Below are 19,778 nucleotides of genomic sequence, written 5' to 3'. Positions count from 1 at the left end.
TATATACACATGGGACAAGACAAAGACGTCTGACTGCTACGCCATCTTGGATAACAATCCCATGACACTGATGCTTTATCTCAAATTCGCCATATTGGATAACAATCCCATGACACTGAAGCTTTATCTCAACTTCTCAATCATAGCGTGCGATGGTGATGTGCTCATGGGGTAACATTCATCCACTTAAGGAATATTTTTCCTAGGAAGGATTCAGCGTAGTCCAAATGTAGTCGTGTTCATGGTTTTCCTGGCCATTTCCATGGATGTAATGGCACGGTGGGGGGTGACTTCCTGTTACTCTGACAATCTGTACACAGGCTGACCTCATTTTCCACGTACTTGTCCATCTTTGGCCACCTCGCTTGGCCTTTCATTCTCGACGTACCTGGATGCGACCAGTGCAACAACTACAGTAGCATACCCCACCCTTATGGTGGGATAACTACTCTTGAACCCCATAGTACGTACACACCCATCTCGAACACTCAAGGCCAAGCGGCGAGYGTAGTAAGGCGTTATCTAAAGCTCTGTCACTGTAGGCCATCCTTTCAGGATAAATTCATGCACTTGTGATAGCGTTACATCCTTTAAAGTCCATTGCCTGATTTGTTCTGTGTTCACCGGTGCATCATCCAACACATCGATCATCAAGACTTGCTAATTTTCTCCTTCCTGAGCGATGATTTCTGGAACGGGCAGTCTACTTGAGCATCAGCGTTCCCATGGTATGTACCTGGCTTGTAGATTATTCTGTACTTGTAGGCCCTGAGCCACAAAGCCCAACGATGAACTCTTGGAAATACCATTTGTGGTACTGGCTTTTGTTCATGGAACATAGAGCTCAGAGGCTTATGGTCGGTCACAATAGTGAATGTTGTGCTCCATTCTCCATCTGGTGTGATAGAACCGCCCCCACACCATACGATGAGGCGTCACACGATAAGATGAGGTCTGTCTGCTGAGTTGTGCCCCAGTACTTCTGCTGATTTCAGACGTAGCAAAAGCTTCTTCCTGTATTTCTGACCATTTCCAGGCCACACCCTTCCTTAACAGTTGATGCAGTGGAGCTGAGAGGTTAGGGAGGAAGCGATAGGATTTCAGCTCTGTAATGCGTGTCAAATCCAATCAAATGTTATTTGTCACATGCGCTGAATACAACAGGTAGACCTTACAGTGAAATGCTTACTTACAAGCACTTAACCAACAATGCAGTTTTAAGAAAAATAAGTCTTAAGTAAAAAATAAAAATAACAAATAGTTAAAGAGCAGCAGTAAAATAACAGTAGCAGGGCTATATACAGACGGTACCGGTACAGAGTCAATGTGCGGGGGCACAGGTTAGTCGAGGTAATTGAGGTAATATGTACATGTAGGTAGAGTTAAAGTGACTATGCACAGATAATAACCAGAGAGTGTGGGGTGGAGGGGGGGACGACGACAATGTAAATAGTCTGGGTAGCCATTTGATTAGCTGTTCAGGAGTTTTATTGCTTGGGAGTAGAAGCTGTTAAAAAGCCTTTTGGGCCTAGACTTGGCGCTCCGGTACCGCTTGCCGTGAGGTTGCAGAGAGAACAGTCTATGACTAGGTGGCTGGAGTCTTTTGACAATTTTTAGGGCCTTCCTCTGACACCGCCTGGTATAGAGGTCCTGGATGGCAGGAAACTTGGCCCCAGTGATGTACTGGGCCATCGGAGTCCGAGCAGTTGCCATACCAGGCGGTGATGCAACCAGTCAGGATGCTCTCGATGGTGCAGTTGTAGAACTTTTTGAGGATCTTAGGACTCTTGCCAAATCTTTTCTTTCTCCTGAGAGGGACTATGCTTTGTCGTGCCCTCTTCACGACTGTCTTGATGTGTTTGCACCATGAAAGTTTGTTGGTGATGTGGACACCAAGGAACTTGAAGCTCTCAACCTGCTCCACTACAACCCCGTCAATGAGAATGGGGGCGTACTCGCTCCTCCTTTTCCTGTAGTTCACAATCATCTCCTTTGTCTTGATCATATTGAGGGAGAGGTTGTTATCCTGGCACCACACGGCCAGGTCTCCGACCTTCTCCCTATAGGCTGTCTCATCGTTGTCTGCGATCAGGCCTACCACTGTTGTGTCGTCGGCAAACGCAATGATGGTGTTGGAGTCGTGCTTGGCCATGCAGTCATGAGTGAACAGGGAGTGCAGGAGGGGACTGAGCACGTACCCCTGAGGGGCCCCCGTGTTGAGGATCAGTGTGGCAGATGTGTTGTTACCTACCCTTACCACCTGGGGGCGGCCCATCAGGAAGTCTAGTATCCAGTTGCAGAGGGAGGAGTTTAATCCCAGGGTCCTTAGCTTAGTGATGAGCTTTGAGGGCCCTATGGTGTTGAACGCTGAGCTGTAGTCAATGAATAGCATTCTCACGTAGGTGTTCATTTTGTCTAGGTGGGAAAGGATGGTGTGGAGTGCAATAGATATAGCATTATCTGTGGATCTGTTGGGGCGTTATGGAAATTGGAGTGCGTCTAGGGTTTCTGGGATAATGATGTTGATGTGAGTCATGACCAGCCTTTCAAAGCACTTCCTGGCTACAGATGTGAGTGCTATGGGTCGGTAGTCATTTAGACAGGTTACCTTAGTGTTCTTGGGCATGGGACTATGGTGGTCTGCTTGAAACATGTTGGTATTGCAGACTCAGTCAGGAACAGGTTGAAAATGTCAGTGAAGACACCTGCCTGTTGGTCAGCGCATGCTCGGAGTACACGTCCTGGTAATCTGTCTGGCCCTGCGGCCTTGTGAATGTTGACCTGTTTAAAGGCCTTACTCACATCGGCTAAGGAGAGTGTGATCACACAATCATCCGGAGCATCTGATGCTCTCATGCATGTTTCAGTGTTGCTTGCCTCGAAGCGAGCATAGAAGTAATTTAACTCGTTTTAGTAGGCTCATGTCACTGGGCAGCTCGCGGCTGTGCTTCCCTTTGTGGTCTGTAATAGTTTGCAAGCCCTGCCATATCCAATGAGCGTCAGAAGACAGATGATTTTTACGCACTAAGCTCTTGTTGATCTTGTGTGGCCTACTACTTGGCGGCTGAGCCGTTGTTGCTCCTAGACGTTTCCACGTCACATTAACAGCACTTACAGTTGACCAGGGCAGCTCTAGCAGGGCAGAAATTTGATGAACTGACTTGGTGGAAATAGCCGAATCCACTCATTTGAAGGGGTGTCCACATGCTTTTGTAGCGTATATTAGTATCTTAGGATGCTTCTTGGATCGATGACTTCGGACACGTAAGTACCTTTTTAGTATTTAATTGTAACTTAAAAATAACATTACAGGAATGCACCTGGCGTAAGCTACCTGAGGCTTCACTTGAGCACAGTTATATGGCAGACATTTTAAGGGCTAGAGATAGCGGAAAGCAAACTCCATATTGAGGTGATACTGCGATCTATTTATAAACATAATACTTAAAATATATATACCAGGTTACTACAAGTTGGATCGTCCTTAATCTATGCTTCGCGTTCTTAGGAAACTATGCAGTATTTAGTTTTTTTATGTATTATTTCTTACACTGTTACCCCAGGAAATCTTAAGTCTTATTACATACAGCCGGGAGGAACAATTGGATATAAGAGCAACGTCAACTTACCAACATTATGACCAGGAATACGACTTTCCCGAAGCAGATCCTCTGTTTGGTCCACCACCGAGGTCAATGGATCGGATCCCAGCAGGCGACCCAAAACAACGGTGCCGTAGAAGGGGCAGACAGAGCGGTCTTCTGGTCAGGCTCCGTAGACAGGCACATCGCCCACAACTCCCGAGAATACTACTTGCCAATGTCTAGTCTCTTGACAACAAGGAAGACGAAATCCGAGCATGGGTTGCCTTCCAGAGAGACATCAGAGATTGTAACATTCTCTGTTTCACGGAAACATGGCTCACTCGGGATACGTTATCAGAGTCGGTCTGGTTTCTTCACTGATCGCGCCGACGGAAACAAACATCTCTCTGGTAAGAAGGAGGGTGGGGGTGTATACCTTATGATTAACGAGTCGTGGTGTGATCATAACAACAGGAACTGTCCTTTTGTTCACCTGACCTATAATTCCTTACAATCAAATGCCGACCACATTATCTACCAAGAGAATTCTCTTTGATTATAATCACAGTTTTGTATATCCCCCCCAAGCAGACACCTCGACGTCCCTGAAAGAACTTCATTGGACTCTATGTAAACTGGAAACGACATATCCTGAGGCTGCATTTATTGTAGCTGGGGATTTTAACAAGGCTAATCTGAAAAGGCTCCCTAAATTTTATCAGCATATCGAATGCGTGACTCAGGCTGGAAGAATTCTGGACCATTGTTACTCTAACTTCCGCGACGCATACAAAGCCCTCCCTCACCCTCCTTTCGGCAAATCTGACCACGACCACTTTTTTTGCTCCCAGCCTATCGACAGAAACTAAAACAGGAAACGCCCGTGCTCAGGTCTGTTCAATGCTGGTCCGACCAATCTGATTCCACGCGTCAAGATTGCTTCGATCACGTGGACTGGGATATGTTCCGGATAGCGTCGAACAACAACATTGATGTATACGCTGATTCGGTGAGCGAGTTTATTAGCAAGTGCATCGATGATGTTGTACCCACCGCGACCATTAAAACCTTCCCCAACCAGAAGCCGTGGATTGATGGCAGCATTCGCGCAAAACTGAAAGCGCGAATCACTGCTTTTAATCAGGGAAAGGTGACCGGAAACATGACCGAATACAAAGAGTGTAGCTATTCCCTCCGCAACGCAATCAAACAAGCTAAGCGTCAGTATAGAGACAAAGTAGAGTCGCAATTCAACGGCTCAGACACGAGAGGTGTGTGGCAGGGTCTACAGTCAATCACGGACTACAAAAAGAAAACCAGCCTCGTCGCGGACCCCGATGTCTTGCTCCCAGACAAACTAAACAACTTCTTTGCTCGCTTTGAGGACAATACAGTGCCACCGACACAGCCCGCTACCAAAACCTGCGGGCTCTCCTTCACGGCAGCCAACTTGAGTAAAACATTTAAACGTGTTAACCCTCGCAAGGCTGCCGGTCCAGACGGCATCCCTAGCCGCGTCCTCAGAGCATGCGCAGACCAGCTGGCTGTTGTGTTTACGGACATATTCAATCAATTCTTATCCCAGTCTGCTGTTCCCACATGCTTCAAGAGGGCCATTGTTCCTGTTCCCAAGAAAGTGAAGGTAACTGAGCTAAACGACTATCGCCCCGTAGCACTCACTTCCGTCATCATGAAGTGCTTTGAGAGACTAGTCAAGGATCATATCACCTCCACCCTACCTGACACCCTAGACCCACTCCAATTTGCGTACCGCCCCAATAGGTCCACAGACGGCGGAATCGCAATCACACTGCACACTGCCCTAACACATCTGGACAAGAGGAATACCTATGTAAGAATGCTGTTCATTGATTACAGCTCAGCATTTAACATCATAGTACCCTCCAAACTCGTCATTAAGCTCGAGACCCTGGGTCTCGACCCCGCCCTGTGCAACTGGGTCCTGGACTTTCTGACAGGACGCCCCCAGGTGGTGAGGGTAGGAAACAACATCTCCACCCCGCACAAGGGTGCGTTCTCAGCCCTCTCCTGTACTCCCTGTTCACCCATGACTGCGTGGCCATGCACGCCTCCAACTCAATCATCAAGTTTGCAGACGACACTACAGTGGTAGGCTTGATTAACAACAACGACGAGACGGCCTACAGGGAGGAGGTGAGGGCCCTCGGAGTATGGTGTCAGGATATAACCTCACACTCAACATCAACAAAACAAAGGAGATGATCGTGGACTTCAGGAAACAGCAGAGGGATCACCCCCCTATCAACATCAACGGGACAGTAGTGGAGTAGGTGGAAAGTTTTAAGTTCCTCGGCGTACACATAATGAACAAACTGAAATGGTCCACCCACACAGACAGCGGGGTGAAGAAGGCGCAACAGCGCCTCTTCAAACTCAGGAGGCTGAAGAAATTTGGCTTGTCACCAAAAACACTCACAAACTTTTACAGATGCACAATCGAGAGCATCCTGTTGGGCTGTATCACCGCCTGGTACGGCAACTGCTCCGCCCACAACCGTAAGGCTCTCCAGAGGGTAGTGATGTCTGCACAACGCATCACCGGGGGCAAACTACCTGCCCTCCAGGACACCTACACCGCCAAAAAGATCATCAAGGACAACAACCACCCAAGCCACTGCCTGTTCACCTCGCTATCATCCAGAAGGCGAGGTCAGTACAGGTGCATCAAAGCTGGGACCGAGAGACAGCTATCTCAAGGCCATCAGACAGCAATCACTAACATTGAGTGGCTGCTGCCAACATACCGACTCAAATCTCTAGCCACTTTAATAATTACAAATTGGATGTAATAAATGTATCACTAGTCACTTTAAACAATGCCACTTTATATAATGTTTACATACCCTATATTACTCATCTCATATGTATATACTGTACTCTATACCATCTACTGCATCTTGCCTATGCTGTTTGGCCATCGCTCATCCGTATATTTATCTGTACTGTGGCAGACCAGAGGATTGGGTCAAAACATTAACACAGATCAGACACGGACAGAGTAGGATTAGCTCAGTTTCAAATGTGTTTATTAAAAATAATAGTTCAAAAAGAGAAGGTCTCCCCCATGAGACCCTCTCCGGGATACCGTCTTCTGGGCTCTGGGTCTTGCTGTATCCTGTGGGGATCAAAAACTGAACTCACTCCTGTTACCTCTGTAACCGTCCCCAACTATACAGGAGTCCTTTCTGCCCCCAGTCTCCTCCTGTGTGCTGCCCTTCTGGCAGCTTTATGAGACTTGTGCAGCTGGTGAGCAATCAGCCCTTGATTACTCACCAACTCCCAATTAGTCCTGGCACATCCAGCAGATGGAGCCATCGCCTCGTGATGTATACTCCGTCTGTCACCAGGCCTCGACGAGTCTCCCCCTGGTGGCTGACCTGCTGTACGCCACAGTACATATTCTTATTCATTCCTTTACACTTGTGTGTATAAAGTAGTTGTGAAATTGTTAGATATTACTGCATGGTCGGAACCTTTCGCTACACTCGCATTAACATCTGCTAACCATGTGTGTGACCAATAAAATTTGATTTGATGTGGTAAAGATATGGCAAAATTGTACAGCAAAAATAGTTTTATATGATATTATTTGGAAAACTTTCAACTCTGTTTAAATGTGTTGAACAGAAAAATAACAGAAAAGACAACCATGAACATGGTTCCCTGGGTGCAGCTTGTTTTTATTGAGACAAATATCCAGCTACGATACAATATCTCATAAAAAAGGGGAAAAACTGTGAATATAGCAGTCTTGGCACATTGTTTTTACATAAAAAAGCTAAAAATCTACACCCCCACCCCCTAGGCACAACACACAGATTTTATTTTACAATACATTTGTACAGCTCACAAATAAATTATTTGTTTTAGAAAATRATATATGTCCCCACTCTGTAATTGACAAGTTAGAGCTTACTTGGGATTACAACTACAGTTATTTATATTTTATGTTATTTACAGGAAGTGTTCATTCAACACTACAGAAAAGTCACTAGGCTAGTGACTTGTGGTGTGTACACGAGAACACACAAGAGAGAGAGAGAGAGGGACACAATTGCATGCATGCACGGACACACACAGCTTGAAACAAGTAGGGAAATTATTATACATTGTATTGATCAAAGACAAGGATAAAAATCAATAAATTCCTAAATGTTTTGCCTCAGATGACTGAAAGACTACAGTAGCTATACTTCTGAAAATCAGAGGACACACTACAAATCCCCATTTGTAGTCACAAAGCAGTCACCCTCTAAAATACAAGTGGAGTGTATGTAACATTTGCTAGTAAAAGTATATATATATATTCACATTTACTGATATCATTGTCCTACTTATTAATGTTGGAACTTAGTCTTCGGTGTATAGATGATAGAAAATACCGTAATAAAAAGGTTTTATTGCTCAATATTTCATTTGAAAAGGTTACCCTGTGAACACCCCATTGTATTATTATAAACTCAGCAAAAAAAGAAAACGTCCCTTTTTCAGGACCCTGTCTTTCAAAGATCATTCGTAAAAATCCAAATAACTTCACAGATCTTCATTATAAAGGGTTTAAACACTGTTTCCCATGCTTGTTCAATGAACCATAAACAATTAATGAACATGCACCTGTGGAACGGTCATTAAGACACTAACATCTTACAGACGGTAGGCAATTAAGGGCACAGTTATGAAAAATTAGGACACTAAAGAGGCCTTTCTACTAACTCTGAAAAACACCAAAAGAAAGATGCCCAGGGTCCCTGCTCATCTGCGTGAACGTGGTTAGGCATGCTGCAAGGAGGACCGCAGATGTGGCCAGGGCAATAAATGTCTGTACTATGAGCCGCCTAAGACAGCGCTGCAGGGAGACAGGACGGACAGCTGGTCGTCCTCGCAGTGGCAGACCACGTGTAACAACACCTGCACAGGATCTGTACAGTCGAACATCACACCTACGGGACAAGTACAGGATAGCAACAACTGTCTGAGTTACACCAGGAACGCACAATCCCTCCATCAGTGCTCAGACTGTCCGCAATAGGCTGAGAGAGGCTGGACTGAGGGCTTGTAGGTCCTCACCAGACATCACCGGCAACAACGTCTGGACCAGACAGAACTGGCAAAAAGTGCTCTTCACTGATGTGTCGCGGTTTTGTCTCACCAGGGGTGATGGTCGGATTTGCGTTTATTGTCGAAGGAATGAGCATTACATCGAGGCCTATACTCTGCAGCGGGATCGATTTGGAGGTGGAAGGTCCGTCATGACCTGGGGCGGTGTGTCACAGCATCATCGGACTGAGCTTGTTGTCATTGCAGGCAATCTCAACGCTGTGCGTTACAGGGAAGAACTCCTCCCTCATGTGGTACCCTCCCTGCAGGCTCATCCTGACATGACAATGCCACCAGCCATGCTGCTCGTTCTGTGCGTGATTTCCTGCAAGACAGGAGTGTCAGTGTTCTGCCATGGCCAGCGAAGAGCCCGGATCTCAATCCCATTGAGCACGTCTGGGACCTGTTGGATCGGAGGGTGAGGGCTAGGGCCATTCCCCCCCAGAAATGTCTGGGAACTTGCAGGTGCATTGGTGGAAGAGTGGGGTAACATCTCACAGAGAAGAAAAAAAAAAACTGGCAAATCTGGTGCAGTCCATGAGGAGGAGATGCACTCCAGTACTTAATGCAGCTGGTGGCCACACCAGATACTGACTGTTACTTTTGATACCCCCTTTGTTCAGGGACACATTATTCCATTTCTGTTAGTCACATATCTGTGGAACTTGTTCAGTTTATGTCTCAGTTGTTGAATCTTGTTATGTTCATACAAATATTTACACATTAAGTTTGCTGAAAATAAATGCAGTTGACAGTGAGAAGACATTTCTTTTTTTGCTGAGTTATTTAAATGCATATTCCAAAAGTAACATTGAGGATAAACAACAGCTACAATTTGTTAAACAGATCAAAGGGCAGATACAGAAATGTTATATAGTTCAATAATACACTTGATAGGCCTGGTTAGTTGACATGATCTAATTATGCAATATAATTTGAAAGTTTCCATTTTATTGTTGAATATAAATCAATTGTGTTGAGAGAATAAAAAATAAAAGTTTTTTAATAAAATGTGATCTAGTTCAACAATTTGGACAAGACCATGCATGGTAAACTGTTGGGCAAAAAAAGCTGGTAACTCCACTACACCACTGTTGCTAGTATAGTTTGACATTTCATTTCATACCAAATGTGCAGTATTATTATGCCAATGGACTGTGGTTGAGGAAATGTAAGGTTATTTTCAGGGAATGGTGTGCTGAAACTACTAAGTCCCACTTAGTCACAGTAAGGTTTTGTGCAAAGATCAAGACTATTGTAAAACTTAAATTAAGTTAATTCATTAAATAAAGAGATTAAAAATACATTATTGCTGTTGGTATTCCATTACAAGCATTAGGTCCTACCAGAGTCATATATGAAGATACAATATAACACTTCACTTAATAAAGAAAATATTTGAGGGATATATAATCACAAACATCCATGAATAGAGTTGGCTTCATAATTAATTAATTTCTAATGGTGTAAATAGAATGCTTTAGCAAAGATAGTTCATATTGCTCCTCAGTAACAGAAGAGCCAAGACACAAATAAGTAAAATATTGACATTCAATATCTCGGCTAGGTCAGGGATATGGTGCCTTGTTATAACCTTTTGTCAATAAGATTGGTCGGGGGGTTTTGTTTTTATTGTCAGAGTTTGCTGGAGTAAATTGTGGATGAACAGTTGGAATTGAGAATGTGTCTGCATAGTTTGTGGTGATATTAAGTATTGGATAAGTGGAATGGAAAGCATTGTTTAATTCAGTGTTTCACTTTGTTATCTTAATAGCAACCTAGTCAGCCCTTTTAAGCTGCAGGTAGAGACCAAAAGAGGATGAAGAGCTATTTTCCCTTTCAGGCTGATGAGGATTTAAACCAACAAGATAATGAAGATGTCTCATAAATGCCCTTTTATGATAGCTGGCTCTGGTCTACTTATTCCCCTCTCCCCCGTTTGCACCACCCAATCAGACATGAAAAAATTTGCCTGTGAGATGTCTCAATACTATAGAGATGTAAAATGGAGATGGCCTCAATGGTGCTGCCCATGCTGTCAGACGCCATAATGAAACATACAACGTTGCTATCTCTATACATCTCTATTGTGAATTCGCAGTTTCATCCCTCCCCTCCTGGAACCCCATGCATACTGCAGTCATCAGTTTACCACAGAGAGCAGGAGAGGTGGGACTCTGAAGGCCTATAGGAGTGGCACTCGTCCCTACACTAGAAAAGCCCAGGCATATGTTGCCCCCCAGTCTATCAGTAGTATTGAAGGAGGTTGGGAGTGTTGTCGTTGAGCTTAGAGTTGAGAGTCGGCTCCCCCAAGGCTGTTCATCTCATCAGGAGCGTACTTTTCTCCTGACTGTCCAGCCTCATGGCGGAAGCCGGCGGAGATCTCATCAAACGACCGTCCCTTGGTTTCAGGCACCTTGAAATAAGTGAAGATGAAGAAGCCCAGCAGTAGCACAGTGAAGATGATGAAGACGTAGGGGCCACACAGTTGCTACAGAGAAGACAGAAAAGTAACATTATTTTCACATTTTTCCATTCATAAATTGAATTTCAACTTCAAATTGAAAATGGAAGTCATCAGGGCTATTATAAAACTACAGGTATATAATATATACTGTACTATCAATGTACATTGAGTATACCAAACATTAGGAACCCCTTCCTAATATTGAGTTGCACCCCCCCCTTTGCCCTCAGAACAGCCTCAATTCGACAGGACATGGACTCTAAAATGTGTTGAAAGCCTTCCACAGGGATGCTGGCTCATGTTGACTCCAATGTTTCCCACAGTTGTGTCAAGTTGACTGGATGTCTTTTAGGTGGTGGACCATTCTTGACACACACAGGAAACACAGAAAAATCCAGAAGCGTTGCAGTTCTTGACACAGACAGATGTGACTGGCACCTACTACCATACCCTGTTCAAAGGCACTTACATTTTTTGTCTTGCCCATTCACCCTCTGAATGGCACACATACACAATCAATGTCACAACTGTCTCAAGGCTTAAAAATCCTTATTTAACCTGTCTCCTCCCCTTCATCTGCACTGATTGAAGTGGATTTAACCAGTAACAAGTAATCAATAAAGGATCATAGCTTTTACCTGGATTCACCTGGTCAGTCTATGTCATGGAAAAGCAGGTGTTCTTAATCTTTTGTATACTCTGTGTATATTTAAGAAAAAAGGCCAGAGGGGGTGTGGTATATTTAAGCAATAAGGCACGAGGGGGTGTGGTATATGGCCAATATACCACGGCTAAGAGCTGTTCTTAGGCACGAGGCTATGTCATATTCCACAAACACCGAGGTGCCTTATTGCTATTATAAACTGGTTACCAACATAAAAAGAATAGGAAACAACTATTTTTGTGTCATAATTGTGGTATATTGTTGGATATAGACACGGCTGAAATGCTGTTTCAGCCAATCAGCACCCAAACTACACGGTTTGTAATAATTGATATGCATATGTAATAGAGCCATCAAGGCAATAACACAGAAATCTGTGAGTTTTCTTCCTTCTTACCTCAACGTATTGGAAGGTCATGCCCACTATGAAGTTAGCCGACCAGTTGGAGAATCCAGCAACGGCAAAGGCAGAGGGCCGAGGACCTTGGCTGAAGAGCTCAGCCACGATGAACCAGGGGATGGGGCCCGGGCCGATCTCAAAGAAGGCCACAAAGCTAAAGATGGCTACGATGCTGACGTAAGACATCCATGGCAGCTGGTCCTGAGGAAAAACACGGGGGAACATCAGTGGAGGAGGCTGCCTGAGGTAGTCGTCTACATAAAATATGATATACGCAAATCCAGTGATTTTTTTAAATGTTTTTTTATTGCGCCATTATACATACCAGTAGTGCCATAGCGATTGTCATCAGGACAGCTGAGAATGCCATCCCCAGCAACCCAGTGAGGTGAAGGGATCTTCGCCCAGCACGCTCCACGACGAATAGCTAAATAAAGAGAGAGGAAGAGAAGAAGAATGGTGGTGTTAGTGGGAGTTGGGAAGTGGATTCATTTCCAAGACACATTTCTGTTGTTACAGTCAGATGGACAATACATTTATCTCATAATCTATTATAATGGAAACAATAATGAATTTGATAAATTCCATTCCCACCCAAAAATCTTAATACTCATTGTTGAGATGCTCATATGATCACTGGGACTGGGCTCCTGTTTATGGATGTTGTACAGTGTTTATCAGACTTACAGACACAACAGTGAAGGCTGTATTGACCACGCCAGCACCAATCGTAGCGTAGACTGGCTGAGAGACTCCCGCCTTCTCAAATATCCTGGTGGAGTAGTAGAAAACCTGCACAAAAATGTTATAATTGAGTGGACCATATAGTTTGAAGTGCGTGTGTGTGTGTGTGTTTGTGCATGAGTTAGCATGTCTGTATTTGCTAGTCAGTGTGTGTCTCCCAGAGTGTCCCACACTCACAGCGTTGATGCCAGACAACTGCTGGGAGAGCTGGAGCATGACGGCGATGAAGATGGGCTGGCGGTAGAGTGGCGAGCGGAACAGCTCCAGGATGGTCACCTTCTTCTCCCTCATCATCTGCCTGGCCTCCTCCTTCATCTCCTGCATGTCGGCGCCCACCTCCTCAGTGCCTCGCAGCTTCTCCAGCACTGCAGGGAAATACACAACTCAGCTCCATTCCCTCCTGGAGAGCTACTCGAGGTGAAGCCCTTTGTTCCAGTCTTAATCTAACACACCAAATTCTATTAATAAGCTTCTGGTCAGGACCTTGATAAGTTCAATGGTGTGTTAGAGCAGGGCTGGAACARAAGCCAGCACACCCAAGAGCTCTCCTGCTTTTCGTGGGAATAGGGGTGTAGGACAGGGATACTCAACTGTTACCCTACGAGGTCTGGAGCCTGCTGGTTTTCTGTTCTACCTGATAATTAATTACACACACCTGGTGTCCCAGGTCTAAATCAGTCCCTGAATAAAGGGGAACAATGAAAAAATGCAGTGGAACTGGCTTTGAGGTCCAGAGTGGAGTTTGAGGGGTGTAGCAGTAGCTGGTCAAAGGCTTACCTTCTCTGGCCTTGAGCTCCTCGTTGCGGTTGATTAGGAGGAAGCGGGGGCTCTCGGGGCAGAAGGGTAACAGGATACACTGCAGCATGGCTGGGATGAATGTGAAGCCCAGCAGAAAGGGCCACAGAGTGGAGTTCCCCATTATCGACTCGATCCCAAACACCTGTAAGAAACAATATTTAACTACACTGTAATTATGCTGTCAATGAAAGATAAACTACCATGGAAATACACTGTGGTAAGGTTGTGAGTTTACTTGAGTACTGTATGTTGGTGGAAAGCCCATATTTGTCCAGATGATTGTGCTGTATCACTAGCTTTAAAAAATAAAGTCACCCGACGGACAGTGCCTACCTGTGCCATGAGGATGCCAAGGACGATGCCCAGCTGGTGCAGAGTGCCCAGTGCCCCGCGGAGCGAGGTGGGCGCAATCTCCCCCACGTACATAGGCACGAAGCCAGTGGACAGGCCGGAGTAGAGCCCCACAATGAAGCGCCCGATAATCAGCATCTCCCACGACGCCGCCAGCTTGGAGAAGCCCATGAACCCGGCGGCGATGAACGCCAGCACGTTGGCAATGAGCATTGAGTTTCTCCTGCAAATCATTCACAGAGGTCTTCACTTCCTAAAGCAACAAAAATGCTATACTGTTGTTGGACAGCACAACAAACCGAAATGACCAATGACCCCGAAATGACCCATGATTACCACCAGTGGCGACGCGTCATTCAGGGCAGGTGGGAACCCCACCTGTTTGCCTGTTTAGCATGTTATTATTTTGCCATTAATACATGTCACATATCAGTTTGCAAACAATGTAAAACAATTATAATAATTGAGTTAATAAAGCYGCATACAAACATGGTCTCTTTTTTGCAGGCGTTTCAGCCTAGCTCAGTGCTTTCTGTGGTGGTGAGACAGACAGTTCTCTAGTTGCGCCGTGATTGGCTCAGTGTTCTGTCACTCATGGGGACACTACATCACCGCAAAATCTATGGGTGGAGCTAGACAATTCAAGCCCCCTGGGTGCTGCCATAGACTTACATTAGAAGTGCCAATCCAAGAAGGCTCAAGATCATTGGCCACAGTTAAAATGACATCAAATCACATTATATATACAGTAGCCTTGATTGGACTGATCATGTCAACATCATACTTTAAAAATCTTAGCTGGCATTCATCATCATGAATCAAGTCGACAATCTACTGGCAAATCGTTTTCAAWCCTTGTCATATGAAGAGAAATTATAGATAAAGCGTATCGGTGCTCATCGGCCATAAACATTACACAACAAGTTGGAAATCGCAAATTCACCAATAAGTGCTAAGGCGCCACTGCAGCCCGGGGTTCGATCCCAGGCAGTATTACAGCCGGCAGTGACCGTTGGCCCAGTGTCATCCGGGTTAGGAGAGGGTTTTGCAGGCCGGGATGTCTTTGTCTCATCGTGCTCTAGCGACTCCTTGTGGCGAGCCGAGCTACTGCAAGCTGACCTCCATCAGGTCAAATGTTTCCTCCGACACATTTGTGTGGCTGGCTTCCGGGTTAAGCGAGCAGTGTGTCAAGAAGCAGTGCTGCTTGGCTCTTGACCTTCGCCAAGTCGGTAGGGGAGTTGCAGCGATGAAACAAGATTGTAACTACCAATTGGATATCACGAATAAAGGAGTAACGCCATGGGACAGAAAAGTTTGAAAACATTTGCCATGCTGTCAATCCAGCATCAGTTCTGCTGCATTCAAATCAACTGGAAACTCAGAACTGGGAAATCTCAGACTTCAGTTCAAGACAACTGGGAACCAGCTCCGACTGGGAAAATACCTAAAATAACGGTTAACCAACTCGGAATTCCAAGTCGGGATTTTGGACCTCTTTCTAGATAGAGCCCACAAGAAGGACTGCCGTGCCACCGTCCTGTTCAAGTGAGCACAGCACAACAAAGTGAGTCCAAAAATGTATTGTATGCTGCTGCATGAATGATGTAATATGCCAGGGACATATGTATACTGTAGCCAAGAAAGGAATACTAAGTGTATGTAACAGTATAACTTTAGTACGTCCCCTCGCCCCGACTTCGGGCGCGAACCAGGGACCCTCTGCACACAACAACGGTCGCCCACGAAGCATCGTTACCCATCGCTCCACAAAGGCCACGGCCCTTGCAGAGCAAGGTGCAACACTACTTCTAGGTTTTAGAGCAAGTGACGTAACTGATTGAAACGCTAGTAGCGCGTACCCGCTAACTAGCTAGCCATTTCACATCCGTTACACTCACCCCCCTTTCAACCTCCTCCTTTTCCGCAGCAACCAGTGATCCGGGTCACGGCACCAATGTAACAGTATAACTTTATGCCATCCCCTCGCCCCGACTTCGGGCGCGAACCAGGGACCCTCTGCACACATCAACAACGGTCGCCCACGAAGCATCGTTACCCGTCGCTCCACAAAGGCCACGGCCCTTGCAGAGCAAGGTGCAACACTACTTCTAGGTTTCAGAGCAAGTGACGTAACTGATTGAAACGCTAGTAGCGCGTACCCGCTAACTAGCTAGCCATTTCACATCCGTTACATGTATGTTGTGTAGTAAGCTGTTAGCCCATGTGCCTCACCGTAAAAATGTGGTCAATTTCCTCCCTCATAACAGCCTACTGTTCTGACGTGATGGTGCACATGTAGCCTATAGCCTGTTTTAGAGAAATGTCATCGTCGAATATTGTAAGAGCTTTCATTGTCTGCTTAAACGCCTCATTTATCCTACGGTTCTGACTTGTACAGGGACAATACTGTAAGAACGGCCCATGTTCTGGAATCTGTCGCTGTACATTTCAAAATACTGAACAAATAGTTATATTGACTACGTCCGTCCTAGTTCGCTCATTAATGTCTTAATCGAAAATACGGATTGCCTCTTATCTGCTCGTCATCGCCTTATGCCATAGTTTGTACATCTCAATTGTCAGTAGAAACCACATTTGTTTAAGCAAGTCAGACATGTCAGCTATGTTTTTTTAAAGGCAGTAAACGAGGCTGAATTAACTGTTTTGCTGCCAGGCAAGGCTCCGCTGATAGCCAGGTGTAGCAGTGGTAAGGTGTTGGGACTGCCGTTGAGACTCTGCTGTTGGGACAGCTTTATGGCCCTAAAAGTTTGTGGGCAACGTTTGTCACAATTATTGTGCAATTCATGTATTGTTTAGTGTTGTGTTGTGTAGTGGGCTTTGCTGGCATGCATCACATTTTTTGTTGTTGAGTTTGCCCCACCAAGATTTACATGCTAAAATCACCACTGATTACCACACCCTTTTAATGTGAATACCAGCCTAAAATACATTAACACTGCAGTTTTACCTGCCCAGGCGGTTGACAAAGAGGCCCACGGAGAAGGAGCCAAAAATGCCCCCGACAGAGAATATGGCCACGGAGATGGACCACAGGGTGGTCAGGGATGTGGTAGGGATGGGCTCAGAGTACCTGCTGTTCCACGTGTCATTCAGGAAGCCTTCGATGATCTACGGTACAATACAACATAACACATGAAGAATATACATAAACTATAGTCATCATTGAAGGTTGATGGAGACGTTAAATAATATAATTATCATACACACATCACAATTCACTTCATAGTAAATTACCAACCATACAGTGAAATTATAGATATTTCCCAGAACTAAAATCTTGCATAATTGAGTCAGATGCTTGTTTAAATTCTAGGGAAAGATACTAGAACGAGGAGCAGAAGTAGGGTGGTAGCTCCACCCCCCTCTTTGCAAGTTACGGACAAGTATGTGCCAAATGTCCCCACCCCTTCCGAAATTGGAACAATGCGAACATTGCGAAATCATGATTTATCCAAATGATCGTGACAAAACATTGGAGCATGTTTCAACAAAAAAAGTTAATGTGATGACGTTGAATCAACGTGGAAAACTGATTTGGATTTGAGAAAGTCATCATCAAGGTAAGTGATTTTCATCTTTTTTTCCACCCAACTTTGAACCTAAATCCAATGACATGGTAATATTTTTCGTTAAGTGGGTTAAAATGTTCCTAGAAGTCACACGGAAGGACATGTCAAAATGCTGAATGAGATTTATAGAAGGGCACTTCATTTAATATAACAGGCTTTTAAAATGCTATATTTGTGCACAATGTCAACTTTAAAAAAATCAGAGGGATGCAAAAGACACTCGTTTCATCAGACAACTCAGTTACTCCTCTAGCCTCCCCTTAAACCCTGTGAATTTGACAACAATCTTTGTTATCTCTGCCAGGTGTAATGGACACACCACAATTGATTTGATCACAATGGTAAACCTTTCCCAAACTTCCCAGTTGGAGGCTTCCTGGAATAAGATGGAAATCTGTGAATCCTCCAACTGGGATTTCAGGAAAACCTGGGCATTTTGGGAAAGTTACTGGAATTCGCTATAATAGATGGTGACTTTCCACCCTAGACCGTGGAGGAAATTACACGCCTTGCATAACAAAGTATCAAAGAGGCTTGGATCCTAGTAGCTACCTGACTGGCCTACACACCTTCAGACTGATGCAATCTTTAATCTCCGCAACCATTTACAGTGCTTATGTGCTCAGGTGTCCTGAAGAGGCTCCAGGATTCACCGTTCGCCTTACACCGTTCCCAAATCACACACGTGACGTACGTACGCCCGCACACACACACACAAATGTAAGTGCATGCACTCACACATTCTTATTTACAGAGCAGGCATCAGTGAAACCTCAAGTAACTTTAAGAAGCTGCTGGAGTGAAGTACATACAGTACCAGAGTCTCTCCAGTATATCTGCCAGACTCACTTAGCCAAGTGTTAAATTCAGTAGAAGGACTGCATCGTACCAGCGAGTCTCACCACGTCAGTCAAAGATCCTACATGTATGTGATGTATCATCTTTGATTGACCTGGCAGGGCTCCTGCTGGAGAGATGAGATGCAATCTGTCGGAACATGCATTACGGCACCTTTGGGTAGGAGATCTATGAGCGCCATGCATCTCTGAGGAACATCTTAACCTGCTGAGCTAGTCAGGGGTGTCAAGAAAGAATACGGTTTTCGCATTCAATGGATTTGAACAGGCTTCTAAGGGTCACAAACATTTTAAAAAATTAACTTAACTTAACTCTATACAGGGCCTCTTCTCACTCACCTTTTGGGGAGCATTGATGACCCCTGTGTTGTAGCCAAACTGCAGCGAGCCAATCACAGCTGTTCCCACTGCCATCATCAGCTGGAGCGTCAACCCCTGTGGGCACAGAGGAAAAACAAACATCTCTTCAGTTTAACAAAGAATAGCTAAAAGTGCTCTATCCTCTTCAGAACACATGCATTAAAGCATTAGCCTACAAGTAATTGTTGTTTTTTACTATCTTTGAGAGGATATATTTAGCCTAATCTGATTTTTATTTAAGAAGTCTCAGACTTGGAGAGGACAGGTGAATTGGGACTAAGACTAAATGTGGAATAAATGTGGACAAGAAATTGAGACCTGACTTGGACTCTGTGTTAACAAGTGATAGTGACTCTACGGTAACACTTGGCTGACACAGGTGGTCCGTTCAGTGTAATCCCCTTAGGGACTGAGGAACATCAGTAATGTTCTGTTACAGTAATATGCTAAAGTTGTCCTTGTTTTAGTTGTTTACGCTTGAAATGCGGTGCACATTTCTTTTTCATGGGTGGCTCTAATGTGAGGCCTGTTATGACTTATTTTGGAGAAGGATATTTCTGTAGTGAGAGTAGTGTGTTCTGGAGGGAACAGTTGATGAAATGTTCTAGCTATGTCTGATGTTGGAACACATCTGAAGTCGGTAAACTGTTCACATAGAGTATCCGCTTTATTAAAAGTATGAATTGATCAGGACACCTGTCATATCCTTGAGCTTCACAGGTGCACCACCATTGTGACACTATGGTAGCACTGGCCGAGACTGGTGGTCCATTCAGTATAATCCACTTAAGGAATGAGGAACATCAGAATCAGGGCACGCAAAC

General features: G+C 44.8%; 1 protein-coding gene across 3 annotated transcripts in view; it reads right to left on the bottom strand.

Annotated features, from left to right (window-relative positions):
* Nucleotides 1-7,289: 7,289 nt before the first annotated feature.
* LOC111977254 (solute carrier family 2, facilitated glucose transporter member 1) overlaps nucleotides 7,290-19,778 on the bottom strand; it is a 33,216-nt gene continuing 20,727 nt past the window's right edge. For all 3 annotated transcript variants that reach the window (XM_024006637.2, XM_024006636.2, XM_024006635.2), the window contains 9 exons: nucleotides 18,934-19,029; nucleotides 17,116-17,276; nucleotides 14,130-14,370; nucleotides 13,776-13,938; nucleotides 13,176-13,363; nucleotides 12,942-13,046; nucleotides 12,580-12,681; nucleotides 12,252-12,455; nucleotides 7,290-11,214 (listed from right to left, as the gene is read on the bottom strand). In XM_024006637.2, the coding sequence (XP_023862405.1) occupies nucleotides 11,011-11,214; nucleotides 12,252-12,455; nucleotides 12,580-12,681; nucleotides 12,942-13,046; nucleotides 13,176-13,363; nucleotides 13,776-13,938; nucleotides 14,130-14,370; nucleotides 17,116-17,276; nucleotides 18,934-19,011 (1,446 nt within the window). In that variant the 5' untranslated portion in view covers nucleotides 19,012-19,029 and the 3' untranslated portion in view covers nucleotides 7,290-11,010. The remainder of the gene's footprint in view (nucleotides 11,215-12,251; nucleotides 12,456-12,579; nucleotides 12,682-12,941; nucleotides 13,047-13,175; nucleotides 13,364-13,775; nucleotides 13,939-14,129; nucleotides 14,371-17,115; nucleotides 17,277-18,933; nucleotides 19,030-19,778) is intronic.

Source organism: Salvelinus sp. IW2-2015, linkage group LG17 (genome assembly GCF_002910315.2).
Source record: "Salvelinus sp. IW2-2015 linkage group LG17, ASM291031v2, whole genome shotgun sequence".
NCBI lineage: Eukaryota > Metazoa > Chordata > Actinopteri > Salmoniformes > Salmonidae > Salvelinus > Salvelinus sp. IW2-2015.
Note: the sequence above shows the minus strand (reverse complement) of the source record. Positions and strands in the feature narration are given on the sequence as shown.